The 19268-nt window shown below is 41.4% G+C and overlaps 1 protein-coding gene across 3 annotated transcripts in view; it reads left to right on the top strand.

The window, feature by feature from the left end:
* Positions 1-19268, top strand: part of rab4b (RAB4B, member RAS oncogene family) — a 39748-nt gene that overhangs the window by 5731 nt on the left and 14749 nt on the right. Inside the window, exon 2 of one of the 3 annotated variants that reach the window (XM_054601235.1) lies at positions 18795-18919. The exons of 1 other annotated variant lie outside the window; for it this stretch is intronic. In XM_054601235.1, coding sequence (XP_054457210.1) covers positions 18795-18919 — 125 coding nt within the window. Of the gene's footprint in view, positions 1-18794; positions 18980-19268 lie in introns of those variants that run through there. One more of the 3 variants, XM_054601250.1, reaches the window with a different exon arrangement.

Genomic DNA, 19268 nt, shown 5'->3' with positions numbered 1-19268 from the left:
TGATGTAATATTTCTCTCGGTGCTTCTTCTTTGTCCTAGAAACCTTTACACTATTTGTGTATTAAAACATTACCTTTCAACCTTACATTATTGTTTTCCATTCTTTTTTGTGTCCTCTTCCACCCATTCTTCGCCCTTTCCGGTCCACCACTTGACATTATGAATGTATGCAGTCACTTCTAGTAAAGTTTATAAGAGCAAAATCTCTTTGTGATGCCACTGGGTCACAGACATGAATCCACATCATCCATTTGCCTTTATCTCTGTATTTAACTAAGGCTTATTACAGAGTGCATCACTGAAAGGTAGTCAAACCACCATCCAAGCTTCCCTATTCAATTCAGAAAATGGCTTTGATGCTTTTGACTGAGGTGTTTTTGTCCAACTTCTTTTCAGTTTAGACCGTTAATTATTTTCTTTTGTTGGTCGGCAGAGTGTCAGCCAACAAAATATCTGTGAGAGCTGAGTTGTTAAGAACAGGGAGAGGGTTTGGACACGTTGGGATCGGGGTCATGACGTCTGGTGTGTGTCAGCAGCAAAGCTGCTTTCACAACCAGAAGAATGAGAACAAAAGACTCTCTGCAGGATTTCACTGAGTCTAAATACCAACAATTTAATAATAGGATGTGTTGTTCTGATAAATACAGAATTACCAGTTCAGTGGATCTTAATCTGAATCCAGAATCCAGTGAAATCATTAATGATTAAGAGGTGGCTCCTCTGTGTGATTATGAAGCTAGAGGACAGTTGTCTTCCTGCTAGAACTTTCACTAAAAGCTTCATTAGTTACTTTTCAGAACTGGGTTATTTTAACCTTGCGTTCGACTGTGTTTCCACTGTTTCTACATTTCATGTAATGGTCAATATTCAACAATCCACAAGTATGTTGAGTGCAAGATGTGTGGCATTCTCTCTGATGTAAATTCATATATGGTTTATTGTTTACGTTCAGCCTGTTGCTGCCTTTAAAGACATTCGTTCAAGTTGAAGTCTTCTCTGCACTGTGTTTTTCTACCTGCATTGACTGAATTATATTACTCCACACATATAGCTATACAAATCAAACTTATACCGCAGAATTTAACTGTTAAGTGTTAGAATTAACTTTACTTTCATGAGCTACAACATTTAAACGCTGCTTAAGCGGGTAGTCCAGCAATTTAGCATTGCACTTCAATAATTTGTTCACAAGAGACAGAATGGAAAAAGCAGAGATGCTCCAAGTTCCAAATATACTTGAACCTCTCGAAAATGATACAACTAATAACATCTAATCACATGCTGAATACTCCTCTTAGTGGTGTGTAACCAAACCTGTGTAAACGAGAAGTTCCTTTAAATGTTAATGCATTAGTAGTAATAATTCAATATTGTAATATATAATAATATACACTTCTACTGCATAAGATTTACTTTTACTTGAAGTAACTGTTGCTGATTAAACTTAGTTATTCTCACTTGACCTTAAAGTTTGAAGGTACTGCTTCAGCACTAGAATTTTAGTTTCGTTCCCACTGGCTGAAGTTAGTATTCAGAGGTTCATTGTATCAGTCAAGGTTGAACAGAACAGATGGTTGTTAATGGATACATGCTGGCCACTATGGGAATCAAAGTGTGTGTGTGTGTGTGTGTGTGTGTGTGTGTGTGTGTGTGTGTGTGTGTGTGTGTGTGTGTGTGTGTGTGTGTGTGTGTGTGTGTGTGTGTGTGTGTGTGTGTGTGTGTGTGTGTGTGTGTGTGTGTGTGTGTGTGTGTGTGTGTGTGTGTGATCTCTCATATGGGACACTGAGCTGATGGGAGTGAACTATAGAGAGACAAGAAGGGAGGGAGAAGGGAGGAGAGAATCAGATAGAGAAAGTTTTATAAAGGACAGAGGGAGGTAGAGACGGAGCCGAGTAGACATTGAGGGAGTGTAATGTGAGTAAAAATGAGAGGTCGAATCAAAATTGGTGCCAATTTCCCCCGTCTGTGGGAAAAAGAGTCATATGACCGTTGCAGCCAATAGCCAACAGCCAAGTTTTTAAGGTTTTTGTAAAAATGTGGATAATTTCCGAGGACAAAGTGAGGCTTTATTCCTGAGACACAGAGAATGAGAGAGAGAATGAATACCTCTTTGCGGCTGCCTCCTAATTGGTCTAATTACTGTGTAACTTCCTGGTGAATGCAGGCTGATCTGACCTTGGCCTTTGAAATATAGACCCATGGCGTCTCAGAGCTGCCGGCCAAAGGAGGACACGGAGGAACAACCACTCTCTCTGTACGCCAGTGCATGCCTCTGTGTGTGTATGTGTGGGTGTGTGTGTGTGTGTGTGCGTGTGTGTGTGTGTAGATATATGAATGAACATAATGTGTGTGTTCATGGGTGCTTCTATGTTCCTATGTGCTTGCCTGTGTCCCCCGAAGAAAGACTGGGTCATTTGTGGGAGTTTGTGGTGATCCGTCTGACGTAAATCTGGTACACTGACACCGAATCTGTTTCCACGTCCAGTCTGCTGCTGAATATGAATACTACAGAGGGCGGAGCTCTGGATTAGACAGCCAACAGCAATAGTTTGTATCTGTCACTCAATTCCCCACACTGGCTGAGGCTGATGACTGTTGACACTCTGTGCTTGTCCTCTAACTTGTACATTTTCCTGTAGGGAATAAAAACCTCCAAGTTCATGTTGCTCCTCCCTCATATTTTCACCATAGCAGTGTGTGTGTATGATGCACTTTTACAGCATCTTTCTCTGCTGTCACACACAGTAGATGCCTGTCACTTGCTTGAGTGTTAGGGAAATATCCCTCTGGCCAAATGGGTATTACATAACTGCCTTTTTATCAACACAGAATGAACAACTGCTCTGTAATCAGATCATTCGCATTCTTGTAAATCAAAAAATCCATCCATCTTTTCAGTCTTTCTGTCTCTCCTTGATGTTCTGTCTTTCTCTGAATTCAAGTCATTCTGTCTTCTCAGCCAACCAACCAGTATCTTTGTCTCTGTGCTCAGTTGTAGTAAAGTTGAAGAGATGTCATGACTTCTAGTGTATAGACATGAAAATTGCATGATCTTGCCGTTTATGTGAGAGGATTCTCATAGTACATCTTGCTTACTACATTCAACCCTGTCTCCTGTAAATGTTTGCTTTCTTTTTTTTTTTTCATCGATGATTTGAGGGCAAATTTGCTGCCTTGATTATGTTGGGCGGCCAAGTGTTTTTTCCAGTGAAGTAATTGCTAAGCTTTTGTACTACACAAATCATAGGAAGGTAGTCATTGTGTGATGTCTCGTACTTCAAGCCACTGTTGAACCTTTACTTTACCTTAGCCAAGTGATTTGAGTGCTTAAACATAACGCAAAAAAACCCCAACCTAAATCATGCTTTAAAAGGCTCTCTATAATTTGAATATATCCATTTTTTACTGCACTGTAACAAAAAGGTTAACAAGCCTCCTGTCATTGTTTACAGCCTTTCTGTTTGCATAATTATAACGAATTATGGGGTTTGCAGCTCATGCTCATTTCCCTGTTTGCCTTAACAATAGGTTATCCTTCCCCACATACTGCATCTCATATCTCCCCTGTCATTCACTGAGAAAAACACACTTATTCTGTTTATTCCTCCTCTCTCATTTGGAGGTCCAGCCATTCTGTGTCGCTGTCTATAGCCTAAAATTAATGTTTGCCCGGTGACTACGTTGGCCAGCTGCTGCAGATGTCTCAGTGGGCCTATAGATAGAACCACTCTAGACTGGCGGGTCAATCTCCACGCTGAAATCAGCTCATCCCACTACAAACACACACACACACACACACACACACACACACACACACACACACACACACACACACACACACACACACACACACACACACACACACACACACACACACACACACACACTGTAGAAATCAGTCAGGCAGCAAAATGGAAACTACACAAAACACATGCATGAGTGCATGCTAACATGGCCTGATACTTGTTATTTTGTAACTCTACAGTCAAAGTGATGCATAAAATCTATTTTTACACTGTAGCAAATCAAATGCCATAGTAACCTGATTGTTGTCGTTAGTATTATGTTGCCGCTGAGTGAGTTAAAGTTGAGTTGGCGCTCTGTTAGCCATGGAAAACCTGAGTCCAAGTGACACCTGACATCTGTTTAAACAGTGTTGTCATCAGGGTGTCTGTCTGCTGTTCCACCTGGGTATGAATAACAATGTGTCAACCAGACTGGTCCAGAACCTCTTATCTAAAACCATACAAGCTCTGAGCAAGCAGTGGACTGTGGTGAGCCTATAATAGTTTGTGGAACAGAGACCAAAAAAAAACAGGACACTCCTATGTTATTTAAGAAATATACAGTACCAGTCAAAAGTTTGGACACACCTTCTCATTCAACTACTTTGAAGAATCTAAAATATAAAACATATTCTGGTTTATTGAGCATTTGTTTGTTTACCACATAATTCCATATGTGTTCCTTCATAGTTTGGATGTCTTCAATATTAATCTACAATGTGGAAAAAATAAAGAAAAAGAAATAAAGAAAAACCATTGAATGAGAAGGTGTGTCCAAACTTTTGACTGGTACTGTATGTAGGAGGCTATTTATAAAAAATATTATGCTCAGTATGTTCATGTTTTTGAATGGATGTTTTGTTTTTGTTTAATGGAGGTGGGACGCAAAAGCGAGCATTCAGGGCTTTAGGGGTCAGCTGGTGGGAGTGAGCGGCAGGTTGACGAATGACACACAGCGTATCTGTGTCTCTGTCAAAGAGCCTTATTGATGAGTTGTGGAGCGGAGACGCTGATAAACAAGAGGTGCCATTCTCTCATCCCAACATGTCACAGCATGGAAAGTCTGTGTACTGTATGTCCGCCCTAATGCATTACTCTGTTCTTCCATCAACCCCCCCCCTGTTATACAACCCACCCCAAACCCCACTGTTATGTACTATTCATCCACACAAGCGCACACACACACTTCGATGAACAACAGACTGACAGATGCTCCCAACGCACTAACGTTTGCAAACGAAACAACGTACCTTACTAACTGTACGCATTTTGAGCATCTGCACATCATTTAAAATGTGCTCAGTGTTTTATAGTTGAAATGCATTAAAAAGATTTTGCTTAGACATTTAACCAATAACTCGCAGCTGCTTCAGACCCAACTGGCTGAGGAGTAAATCAGACACTAGAAACACCCCGTAACATAAATATAGAAAGATAAACAGACCTGACAAGCTGCTGGATGAGGCCGCTGTGTTATATAAAGCCGACGGCCTATTTAAGACGTGCTGGCTAATGCAAATGACTCATCTCTGAAATTAGACATGCAACCACAGCAACTTGCAGCTAACTACTAAAAAGAATATAGAAAAGAGGTCAGAAAAACAGCATAGTGGGATTTTGTTTGTGTTTCTGGGTTGATGGAAAGTGGGCAGGGCTGGATGAGTGCTGTTTTATTGCCTGTTGATTGACAGGGGCCCCGGGGCTGCAGACAGAGGGTATGACATAACAAGGGGATGTAGAAAAAGTAAATGATGGGCACAATGGAGCAACTGCAGGCAAAACAACCGGAGCTAGGGGAAGAAATTGGGTGTTTAAAGAAAGGAGATAGAGGAGGATACAAGGGGGGAGGGAAGTAGGCGAGTGGGGGCAGGGAGAACAGATAAGGAGTTGGGAGGTGAGATAGAGTTAAAAAAAAAAAGTGTGGAAAGTCGGGTGGAGAGAGTTGAGAAGACGTAGGAGAGCAGTGGGGGAGAGCAGTGATTATAAATCTTCCGTTAGTGAAGCAGATACAGGCTGTAAAAACTTTACCTGGAGTGGATTGCTGTGAAATACACACTTCAGCCTTGTCAGTATCTCCGCAGCATTGACGTCAGAGTCTCTCAGTAAGAGCGAGAAAAGTAAATATCAGGCTGGTTTTGAAAGAGGTTTGTGAGGATTAGGCCTAACAAAGGACACCTGCTCACTATGGCTGCTGCGAAAAGCTGTGAGGCCATTTACTGGACGTAAAACACACACACACACACACACACACACACACACACTCGCTCGGACTCCCTTTGTGGGTTATTATGGTGAAACTAGTGGACTTTGTTCTCCTATGGAACAGAGGGGAGCCCCTTCCAGCAGTATAGATAAGACCAGAAAGGCATGTGTGTCAGTGTGATCATGGGAGCGTATAATAAAAACAGCTCTGGAATGCCTGTACATGGTCCACTTGTTTATTTAAGCCCACTGACCCACACACCAACACACACCTGGGCAACGACAGAGGACGCTCGGGTGTCAACTTGAACTGATTGGTACACCCAACTATCTTTTACCATACAAATTATTACTGTACTGTGTACTGTGTGTGTGTGTGTGTGTGTGTGTGTGTGTGTGTGTGTGTGTGTGTGTGTGTGTGTGTGTGTGTGTGTGTGTGTGTGTGTGTGTGTGTGTGTGTGTGTGTGTGTGTGTAAACATGCCAACCCTAGAGCTAGAGTGACTCTGTGGTGATTTCTGGGGGTCTGAGGTAATCAAGTCAATATTTTATGACCACAGAGTCATGTGACCTAAGACAATGAGAATGAGACTCCAAATAAAGAGGGGGACAGATTCTTGCTGGAGAGACTCTGAGGATTATTTCAGAGATCTGACACCTCGTGGGTCGCTGACACGAATCATCTGATGGTCATCCACCTTTCACACGTGTCCCTTGACTCCCAGAGGAGGAGAGTACAGGCCAGGAGTGCCTATGAGAGGAGAGAGATTACAAAACCATGTTGGGCCATAGAGGGCACATAAGGGGCATGTAACACTGCTGAGAGCAGAACCCCTTTAAGCCCAATCTCCAGGGTTTATCCCACAGCTCAGAGCTTTAAAACCACGTATCAGTCTTCATGCCAAATATCAGATTTTAGGCTATATAGGGCATACATATTACTGAATACATGTTTTATGTTTTGGGCTCTGTGCTCTTATCTGTCTCAGTGTCACAGTGGGAACTGGGTGATGTCATATAACCACTTTCCGGTTGGTTCTTTGAGCTCTTATCACACAATTAGAAAACTTCCAAAGCGGGAAATGAGTTGGGGTGTTTGATATTTACTAAATAATAGCACTATAATATCCCCTATTATTTACATGGCCTTCAGTCTGACTTTTGGCATAAACACTGACATGTGCCTGAATTGAGGCAACAGGCTACTCATTTGCTCTGTCAGTGCACTGTTTGGAAAATAAAGACTTTGTCAGCACCTTCATGTTCGCAAAGTGACCTCCTCTTAAAAGGACAAACACTTTTTGGATTCGTGGAAACACACAAACACAGGGACGTGTTGACGGGTGTCCACACACTAAAGGAGACAGGGAGAGACAGATGCAGTTGTGTTATTTCATATTTGTAGTCAAACAGTGTGCTGGGGGCAGCATGAATCAGCATTGTTGTGGTTATGCTTGGTGACCACCTACAATAGTATCATTTATGCAAGATGTTCTTCACTCAAAATGTTAGTTTCCTGAGATTTGGTTGGCGCTCACGTAAAGACCAGTGCACTCATAATCAATTTGAAACTCAAATTTGTCGACCTACTTGCACCTGATTCTTTAACTCATGTCCATCATTTTCACAGATTTAGCGTGGGAATCCCCTGACAACTGGCTGTCTCTGCTTCAGGCATCTGCCCTGTGCACTATCGTATGTCACACATGAATGCAACACACATAACATATGCACATATGTGAAACAACACACACATACCATGTTCCCCCAGCTGCTGTGGGTCACTTGTTTTTGTCACTGGGACCCGTGTCTTCTGTCGCTTGGGAGAAAACCAGAGCTTGTCTTAGGTTGCACTCCAACATCTGCCACAATCAACACACTCTTTCTCTGTTTCTCCCCCTATAACACACACACACACACACACACATGCACTTTTTCTCAATTTGTCCCATCCAGTGGTCAAAAAAAAGTTAAGGTGGCAAAGAAGTAACCAGGAAAATATGTATGGAAAACATGTCTATGGACACCCAAACATTATATCCTTATAGGATTGTTGAACATCTCATTTTAAAATCATGCTCATTAATATTCTGGTTTTCTACCTTTCTGAGAAGGCTTTCCACAAGATCATGGAGCCTGTCCACAATGATTGGCTCCCATTTAACCACAAAGCATTAGTGGCTGTCATTGGGTTTATGGCTGCAAAATGAATCAGCACCTTACAAAGAACCTTTTAAGCCTTATTTGGATGCAAGGATATACTTATTAGCACAATATAGCAAAACATGAAAGTTTTGATACAAAAAGGAGATACACTGTGAATAAAGACCAGTCTGGGTAAAGGTAAATAACAGAACAGCTAGTACAGTCTGGCATGTTTAAAAAAAAAATCACACAACTATACAGTAATGCAGTCTTTAAAACCTGGAAAAGAAAACACTTATGCCATATTACAATACTGAAAAATCTAAGACTATGTCTAGTCTCATATTACAATATCAATATATTAATATATTGCCCCGCCCTATTTTGTGGGATTATATATAGAAATAACAGTTCAATTCATTCTGTAGGCATGGCTATGAATGGTGTATGAGAACAGCCTGAGCAAAGCGTACTTGAATAGAAGTAAAAAGTGCCTCAAAACTGTCCTTAATTACAGTAATTACTTTCGCAGTGTAGTTGTGAGGATGAAATCTTAGCTCTGATTTGGAGAGTTTACTAGAACAAAGACACAAAGGGCCAAAGCCTTTGTTTAGGGGGATTTTGAGGCTGAGTATATTATATGTACAAGCAGTCCTCATACAAGAAAATCTGAATCAACTGTGCCATAAATATGAGAGAGAAAGATATTAGAAACACGATATCTCTCTACTGTCAGACAGTTCTCCAAAATCCCCCTTGTTTTCTGCAAAGAAAACCCATTCTCTTGATTCCCTAAAACAACCCCCTTTTCACATTTAATTTTCTGAAACCAGATGTGTCGCTCTCGGGGATTCATGTGATATGAGCTATTTAATCTTTTATACAACCATCAATACCTGCGTGTCTAAATGAGATGTTTGTGTGTAATGAAGAGCTCCACCACACATCCTTACATAATCTTCTCTCTGTATCAGTGCCAGGAAATGTAATGTTAATCCACTCAGTGATTTGGTGTAATTAAAGAGCAGTGAGAGCAGCTCAGTTTAATGAGTTATTGCACAGCAGAAACCTTTTTTTTAAGACTTTTTTTTAGAGTTTATAGAAACCACAATTCAAACATCTGTGCTTACTTTAGTATGCAACTGACGAAAGTCTGAAAGATTTCCTCCCCACCTTATCTCTGCATCAATTAATCAACGGCTCATGCTTGCACACACACACACACACACACACACACACACACACACACACACACACACACACACACACACACACACACACACACACACACACACACACACACACACACACACACACACACACACACACACACACACACACACACACACCAGGTCATGTGCTGATATGAATAGCAGCCATTGATGCATTTCCCTTTGAGGCCTGCTCCCAGCATGAGTGCTGTGCTGAGCAGGTAAGTGGTGGGTAAACCGATCTACCCCTGGGCTCTGCCCCACCTCCTACACCCCACCTCCTAACCCAACCACACACACACACACACACACACACACACACACACACACACACACACACACACACACACACACACACACACACACACACACACACACACACACACACACACACACACACACACACACACACACACACACACACACACACACACACACACACTAACACCGCTGCTATTGTTCCCCCCTCCATGTTTTCCCATGTCTCCCTTCTTCCTGGGCCCCTGCACTACCTGCCGGCACATTCCTGCCCTGTCAAATCTCTTTGTGTTCATACTCTTTGTTGCTCTGTTTCCACTGTCACTCTTTCTTTATTACCCTCTTTGCCTGTTCCTCTCTTCCCCTTTGCATGTGTTATCTGTTTTTTTCACAGTCCACCGCTGACCTGCCACACTCAGACAAAACAAATATATGGTTCATGGTCGGGACAATGTGACGGTACCTGTATGCGGGCTCCGAACAAATAAGGTCATTGTGGTGCATCATAAGACCTATATTTTAGCGCTAGAGAGGGTTTGAACAGCTTATAGCTTATTCATCTCATCTGCATTCTCCATGTGCAGCTGTAATAAACCCTTAACTTTAAATCAAAGTAAAACCCTGCAAAAGCTTATTCCCTCTGTGTCATAGAGCTCAATGAATCACACCATTTCACTTTGTGGCATGTTATTCATATAGCCATTCAAATTATTTTTGCATCAATCCTACATACATCATGCTGCTGCTCAATATACTCATTTAAAACCACAATTGTGCATTAACGTGCAGCTGAAACAACTAATACACTTTTTACTTCTATTTGAGTAAGGAAGGGTTTAAGAATTGTTTGAAGAAAATTAACCTGATTAATGTCTGCAGAAACCAATAGGTAACAGCCAGGGTAAGGAAGTCAGAATGTGTTGAGGGACAGACTAACAAATTACCTTGTTTTGGTCTTCATGTTTGTTTACAAAATATAGAATAACACAAGCCTTATGATTTAAATGTCGAAAACCTGTTGGTGGAGGTGTTTGAATGCTTTAGGTCCTTGACTATAAATGTTGTTACTTTAAATTCATGTCACTACATTTCCAAAACAAACATGCCTGAAAATATACGGTAAACAATTTGTTTCCAGATGATAAAGTCAGAAAACACTGATGTCAAGAAAAAGACAAGGTAGTTATTGTTTCTCAAATTTCAGATGCCCCAAAAACATGCTCACAACATTTCCCTCGCAAACAATAATGTCAATTCTGACATTTATCTATTGCTACAGTAATGATGTGTCTGCACGATCTGGCAGCTTTATTGGGGCGCCTTCCTGCCTGAGTGAATGTCCTGGGACTATTATTTGGTTGGTGATAAAGGAGAGATTTACAACCGAGGGACAGATTCAGTCTATCTTCACTCCATCAGTCCTACTCACTCCTGCACTAATGCTATCACTTCACCCTCTAGCACCGACCGTAATTGACTTCAATCAATGAGGTTCTTCATCTCTCAGATTATACAGGGTGGCAAAACCACACAAATTAAGTAAGATCCCGCCCTTAGGCGTGGTTAAAGAGATACAAGCGTCAGGACAAGCATTTTCCCCGGGTTGAGTGTTTACTGTTTCTCCGTTTGTCCTCTGGTCATTTAGTGAAGCACTAAGTGACCCCCCAAAACCCACTCACAAAGTTTAAAGCCCTTTAACCCCTCCTTCACAGTTTTTTTTTTTTCCCATCCTCAACTCCAACCAATCCGACACCACCAAATATGTGTCTCTGATCTTCTTCCCCTTTCACAACCCACTATAGTGCTGTCACCTGAAGTCTAAGCCCCACAACCCTCAGCCGTTCCATCCCCAGGGGGCCCCCTTAGAGCCAGTCTGGGTGGTCCCCCCCTACCCCCAATCCAACCCCCCCTCTGTAGGGTCAGAAGTCAGAGGTGAACCCCAACAGTGTGTGGGAAACGTGCTGTGCCGTGTGCTGGGCTGGGCCACGCAGGGATGAGAGGAAGGAGTTCAGGCTCCCCGTTTCCTCCCTGGACCCCACTATAGCCCCTTAATGGGGCTCCTGGGGTCAGCAGGACAGAAAAACTCAGGCGTGGTGCTGGTGTTGGTTACAGTTTTGATTTATTGGACCAATTTCTTCTCCAAACGTGAGCTTGTTTGGGTTGAGAGGGAGGCAGAGCAGACTGGCTTAGGCAGTGGGGATCAAGAGAGACGCCGTACAGGATGATGTGGGGAGATTGTGTGTACTTGTCTCTGTTCGTGTGCTCATGTGTATAAATGTGTCTGATGACTGTATGTGTGTGGCAACTTAGATCCCTTGCTGAGTGTGCGTTAGCTCGAAGCATTTATTAGTGACTGTCTAGCCAGTGCCGTGTCAAAGGAGCTTAGAGTGATTTATTTGAATGGCTAGAAGGAGCTGGTTATTTTACTGCCAAATTGCTGTGTATTTTAGAAATGGTGGCCTTGATTCTGTTCAGTGGAGGGTAACAAGCCTGGCAGGCAATACCTGGGCTGCACTGGAAAATCTGTGATAATAACCGCTTCGGACAGCTAACAGAGATAATATGATCCCACCTTTTAAAATATTTCTAAAAAACACAAATAGACGGACTCCAGCTGGAGGCAGGCATGTTAGGTTTAAATATCCAACCCAAACTCACTGACACACACGTACCAACACTCAAATCCATTCACGTGTGAATATTATATAAGAATACAACAATAAAGCAGTGGTAGGAAAATAATAAACGTTTTAAGGATAGTGTCTTATTAGGCACTTTGAATATTGATGTAGGGTAATTTTCTGGATTTTTGCCTTTATTCACAGTTTTAATTCTACAGAAAAGAAAACCTTAAATAGATACATACATATTTGAGTAATACTTTGAGATAGTAGTTGTGACAGAGATTGGATGAATGGGTAGGTGGTCCTCTGCCTGGTGTATATTTATACGGTTACTTTCAAGTACTTTACTTTACAATTGCAACATACTGTGCATATTAACAAAGACCTACTTAAACACACATATTTAAAATATGTGTCTTTGAAGTTTAATTAAGATATTATTTATTATAAATATATTATTTAGATAACTACCTGTAATGTTGAAGAGTTTATTGGACTGCAGATCCCAGTGAAAATAGAAACCCTGTGCAGCTCTGTGTTGCGTTAAGCCATTTTTAGATCATTGCTTTGGTTTTCTGGTCCGTTCGGTTGAGTCACTTCAGTTCTGGCATGTTAATTTTTCTGAACAAATAGTAAGAATTAGAAAGCTTACAGCATACTGATGTTAATGCAAACCAACAAACAACATTGGGCCAGGTTTTGCGAACAAATAACATAAGAACTTGATAAGTTGTTGTTATACTAGTATGGGAGTCTACTTACTGCCCTCCAGCAGCTAATAAAACTTCAGAATACTGTCTCTGTATGTAGGTGTGTGTGTGCACACACTCCCTCAACCACACAAGCATACAAGTATACCTATTAACATACCTACTATTGCACAATACATGCCATCATTCTAGATCTATATGTGCTGATAGATTTGTGTTTTGTTTTGCACACACACAAAATACACAAACAAAAGGAGCATTTATGAGGAGTGAAGATCGACTCCTCCCGCCCTCCCAGGCTGTTAACAGGAGAAGCACCCTCCAGTGAAACCTCTCATTTATAGTATTTCATCACTTCGTAAGTGAATATGCATTGTGTTGAGAAGAGCGCTGTGAAATGAGTTGATTGATCAGAAAATATAAAGATCTACTTTTTGCTCTGTTTTGTGGATGATCCATAAAAGTATATAAATAAAAAGATTGCAGTAAACCAGTTGAGTAAAACGGTTGTTCCATAGCGAGAAATGTTCACTTTAATTTTACCTATGAACTAAATATATAAGGGGAGAATGGGACGATTCTGTTAGGCAATTTAGTTTATGTAATCTATACAACCATACAGAAACATATACAAACATAATTGTTTAAGTATTATAAATCTTCATTGTTGTCATTATGACTCATTTTGATTTCTCTAGAAAATAAAAAAAGTAATAGAGGTTAAGAAGCTAGCTTGTGACCTTTTTTAAGGCTCTAAAGGCCGAGATAAATCAAGATAAAACCACGGAGACAAGCACAATCAGTGGAAGCTCAGAGTAAACTTCCTGAGTTTCTCTTCTTTGTTGAAACCCACAACAACAAACACCTTAAAATAGCACAATGTTATTTGAGACTCTTGGCAGCTCTACTCAGTCTTGTGTGCTGTGATGTTTTTGTGGGCTTGAACAATAGTCACCGCCAAAAGAAATAAAATTTCTCCATTACGCTTTCTCGCTGCGTCTTATATCATCATTACTCACTATAAAATTGCTAATAAATGTTATCAATGAAGTGAATTAAATCTTCATCAAAAACATCACACAATACAGACAAGACAGTTTGATTGTGGATGAAGTACATTTAAAAAACTTTTCAAGAACACAGATTTGTAGTTTTAGCTGTTTTTGTGGGAAGTAGGTATGAGATGCGTGTTTGCGAGTGTGACTGAGAGAGAGAGAGGAAGTGACATCATGGAAAGTGAACGCTGTGCAAACAGAGGCTGCAGCCCCCAGGTGGGCTCTATGATTAAGAGATTACAGAGGAAATGAAAGAACTCCACACACACACACACACACACACACACACACACACACACACACACACACACACACACACACACACACACACACACATACACATACACACCTGTGTGCACATGCAATAACTAAGCCAAGCCTTTAGTTTTTTGTATGGATCAGTGTGTCTAGAAGGTAGCGGATGTTAGGTCACAGGGGTTGCCTGTTCTGGCCGGCAGCCACTCGCAGCTCTGAGTCAAGATTGTAGGGAGCTGATTCAGCATGGCTACAGGGAAACAAACCTTAAAATAAGCCTCCTCCTACCTCCATTCATCCACACATCAACAGAAATACCGTATCCACCTCACTTTCCTAAGACTTTGATTTCATTTTTCATCCTTAAATTTCACCTGTGAGCCCCACCCAGATCTGACATTTTCCACCTGAGCGACTTTGATACTTTTGTTGCATCAAGATGACTCAGCTTCATGTGCTCTGTTGCTATTGGTTACATGTGTGGCGATCAAAGAGAAGAGCTTAGAGTTTCCACTGCAATCACAACATCAGAGCGATATTTGGCTTGGCAGCCAATCAATACCACATTTACATAAGAAGCTAATTGTGCTTTCGTTGAAAACTTTTACAGGCGGGCATCTTGGGAGGTACACTCCACATGTCGTCCATATGTTCTCTTATTCTATAATATAAGGTTCAGTCACACTTTAAGCAGAGAAACACCAAAAGGTTCCCATGCAGCTGCTGGACGCGGGAACGTGATCAGCAGCTCTGCACCGCCGAAGCCTCCTGCTGAGAGATCCCAGTGGAGGCTATTTGTTTCTACCTTGAGGGGGGGAGTGGGGAACAGGGAGTGGGTGTTCTGGTGGGTGACCTTTGCCTAAAGGTCGGCTTTTGTCTCAAGTGATGAGCAGATAAATCAGAAATGAAGTGTGTGTGAAACTGATTATACAACTCTGCACAACTTTCATCAACTTTTTTTCCCATAGTGGTGCATTATAACAAGATGCATATTTACACACACACGTGTGTGTGTGTGTGTGTGTGTGTGTGTGTGTGTGTGTGTGTGTGTGTGTGTGTGTGTGTGTGTGTGTGTGTGTGTGTGTGTGTGTGTGTGTGTGTGTGAGACTAAAGAGAACTATTTTCCCAAGTAGATCACAAGGACTCCCGACCCCTCTACTCATCTACAAAACTTTGTCACTTCCACAAAAGATAATCTCTGTGCTCTTTGGGTCCTGTTCAGCCACCATTCAGGCCCCTGGAGGCAAGCCACTCAGACCAGTGTGGCCAGCTAATTTAACTCGAGGCCTCTAAAGGCCTTCTGTTGAACCGGGGTTTAACTCTATTTACTGACAGTCCTTTGAGACAGTCAAGTCAGCCCTGACCCTAAACGAGTCTTTACGGAATTATTCAGAAATGGTGACAGAGAGGCTAAAGACAGAGAGGGCTAAAGCGTGGGGTGGTCAACTATAGCCTTTTAATTAAGTCCAAATGAAAAGTGTGTTGCTAATGGTTGCAGCAGGAACATTAGGCAGAGAGAGAGAGAAAATGAAAAGGTGGTAAAGAGAGGAGGTTCAGCAAACACACAGAGGCACACTCTGATAGGACATAAGGACAGACCAGCTGGACTCCTTCAAACGCAGAGGACAAACGTATCATCACCAGCTCACCACGATAAAGTGCTTTTTATCCTTAGCTGACCTTGGCGAAGTGATCTATGCTATTATATCATTTAGTTTAGACTGTTTCTATTCAATAGACGTACTTCTGTCTTAGTCTGAAGTTTAATTTACTGTTATAAAACAATAAACTTAAGTGTTTGCTTAAATGCTATGTTTGAGTTGAATGATATAAATAATAATTTCAAGTCCAAGCTTTGTTTCGGTTTTCCTGCCCACAACTTTGCTGTTTTGGTTCACTTCTCTTTTTTCTGCAGTCAGACACAGTTAGCAACTAGATGGTAAACAGAGAGGAGTGTGTAATGGCTAAAGAGCCAAATATTTCCCTCAGGAGTTGGCGCTTAAAGAGATGAATATTGGACCCACGTCCATCAGTTGGCAAATAACACTCAAAATGATTGTCAATGTTGTTCCGTAAACAGGATACAACACTGAACAGTCTGCTGTTCTGTAAAATACAGTAGCTGTGTATTTAAAAAGTGCTAAGTGTAATAATAATGGTACTCATAATAATAATAATAATACATTATTGCTATTATACATTAAAGTATATGGACTCGTACTTTGTTGCACTTTGACATCTATTCATCTGATATGTCTACTGACAAGAAGAGAGGAAAAGAGTAACATAAAGAGAACGGCAGTATGAGGCGGGGCTGAGTTTGTGTTTGGAGCTTTTCGAGGGGATGTGGGATGAGAACACAATTAGAGGAGCTTAAGGGAGGGCAGTGGGGGAAGCAGAGCTGCAGGGAGGGGATGAGGGAGAGCCCCACTCACCTGCACGAGCGGTCGGACCAAAGCACAGGTGTTGCACACCTGGACCTCTGGATGTCCCCATTAGCCACCCAACTGAGGTCAATGACCCTCTCTCCTGTTACAAACAGAGAGCGGATTTTGTGAGGTGGAATTAGGACACATTAGCAGGTTCAGGCTGCTGACAGCACCTCTTTTAAGTTCACAGATACATGTATTATACATAGCACAAAATGTAAATTATTCGGTTTCTTTTTTTATACATTTATCATGATGTCTAAAACATAAAATAAAAATTGTGAAAAACACCCATCAAAATGGCCCTGATCCCAAGGTGATTAAAGTTGCATGTGTTGCAATATTCAATTTACAATGATACACATCTATTGAAAGCAGCAGATCCTTACGTTTAAAGTGCTGAAGCCAGCATTACATTTAAATTCTTGCTCGCTAATAATCCATTATTGTTAGATTACATGCTAAATGGATTAAACCTTACTTTTCACCACTACTAACTGTGAACCGTGAACAGTGTAAAGAGAGTAATGCAAGTAAACTTTTTCCAACTTCATGAGACACAGAGAAGATTTTCACAGACATCTCTTTGAATTGTGGATATATGGGAGTTTAGTCAGTGATGTCATCCATCATGGCCTCTGACATCATCCTTAGGGGGCTATTGTTTCCTCTCACTGGCACTCTGCTGCAGGACCAGACAAGGACATGCATGAACTTGTAACAGCACACAATTGAATGCCACAACTTGACGAAGGGCTCCTGTACGCATACATACTTTTTGAATTTGGGCAGATTAATTCCACTGACATAGATTGTACCTCTTGTCCTGGCCTTCATTATATTTCTACCAACTTCAGTTTGGGATCTGTTTGAGCCACATGCATCCACTCAGATGTAAATGACTTCTCCCTTCATGCAGGGATTTGTGTATCATTTGCATCTCATACAAATTATATTGTAACCCACTTTGGCCATATCACATCTGGTGTATTCCCTACGACCTTTAATACATTTTATAACCTTGATGAAAAACAGTTCCAATAGCTAACCATACACTAAAAAGACAACGCAAGTTGCCCTTCGTAAAAAAAAGTGAGAGAATGAAATAATTATGGGATTATATCTATATGGAGAGGAAGCGTTCTCAGGCTTTCTGACAGGTGTGAGAGGAAGGGGATAATAGGGAAGAGTTTGGCAAATGTTTGTGCCTGAGGGAGGGAGATGAGAGCGTGGGAGATAACCTCTGAGATAGGAGAGTTAGTAGTAAAGAAAAGTAGAGAAAACAATTCAGGGAAGAAAAAGACAGATTTAGAAAATAGTAATTAGGCTGTTTATTTTCGTATGTAAGATACTATATTTGTATTCAGGAAATAGAGATGGGTAATGAGGCTTTGTTGGCTCCTCTGCTCACACCATATACTTTAAATAGGAATTGGACGTAGTCATGGTGACGTCTCCCATTGGTTTGTGGACTGCCATGAGTTCGGCGATTTGCCGTTGCCATGCTTTTTTTTGCAACTGGTGAACGCAAGTTACCACATTTGACTGCGGAGGAGTGAGGGAGAGACACCGTATACGGCTCTGATAGTGGCAGCAACCTGTCAATCAAAGTAAGCCCGCCCTAAAGCATACTCCGCTTTATGATCTATTTTACTCTAAAAGGAACGTAACTTACTTAATGAACATCATGCTGTATTGAAGAATACTTGACACTAGCGATTTGGACCATAAACTCATGTTTGCCATGTTTACTATGGTAATAAATAAATTGAGAAGTAGGGTCATTTTCTCATAGACGTCTATACAATCTGACTTCTTTTTGCAACTGGAGGAGTCGCCCCCTGCTGGTCAGCAGAGAGAATGCAATTTTAAGAGACTTCCGCACTGGCTTCACTCGGCAGAACCGGAGGTTGCCGCCTGGCACACACAAACAGACACAATGTAAAGGAAAGAGCCTTTTCTTCCCAGCAAACATCAGCCTTTGTGTACGTGCAGTCTGGCATGTCCCTTGATGTTTTCTGGAGGGGTCTTTTTTCACTTAAGCGTGTGTTGAAAGATGAACTGACAATCACATTAGCAGAATACCCCTAAATTAAGAAATATGAGTTCTTCTGTTTTGCAGTGCTGGAGCTGAGAAGAGAACAGGCACTGACAATCAGCTACAGAAGAAGGGGAGATGTGGCGCCTCTGGCTACTCGTTTACTTTTTACCCCCGGGGACCTGCAAGAAGATCTTCACCGCAGATCTGTATGAATTCCACACATTGTGAATGACATCATGCAAAGATTCCTTAACAAGTTACATCAAGTGAGAGCAGATAAGACCTTCCATATGTCAATATGTGTCATAACATGAGGCAAAGGACTGATTGATTATTGTACAGGGGCCAAGAATTTTACAGAAACACATCAGGGCATGTTGCTGATAGAAATATTATGTGGTAATGTTTTTCCCCGGATTTCAGTAATGACCTTTTTGTTGAAGAGTCCAAGCTTTTACGCAACTGACTGTGAACATGTGAAAATAACAATTTGATGTGAACTTTTGAGGAGAATGCATGTTTGGAACAACAGGAACCTATAGCAGTAACATGCCG

This window comes from Anoplopoma fimbria, chromosome 1 (assembly GCF_027596085.1).
Source record: "Anoplopoma fimbria isolate UVic2021 breed Golden Eagle Sablefish chromosome 1, Afim_UVic_2022, whole genome shotgun sequence".
NCBI classification, from domain to species: domain Eukaryota; kingdom Metazoa; phylum Chordata; class Actinopteri; order Perciformes; family Anoplopomatidae; genus Anoplopoma; species Anoplopoma fimbria.
This window is presented reverse-complemented; position numbering and strand designations above follow the sequence as displayed.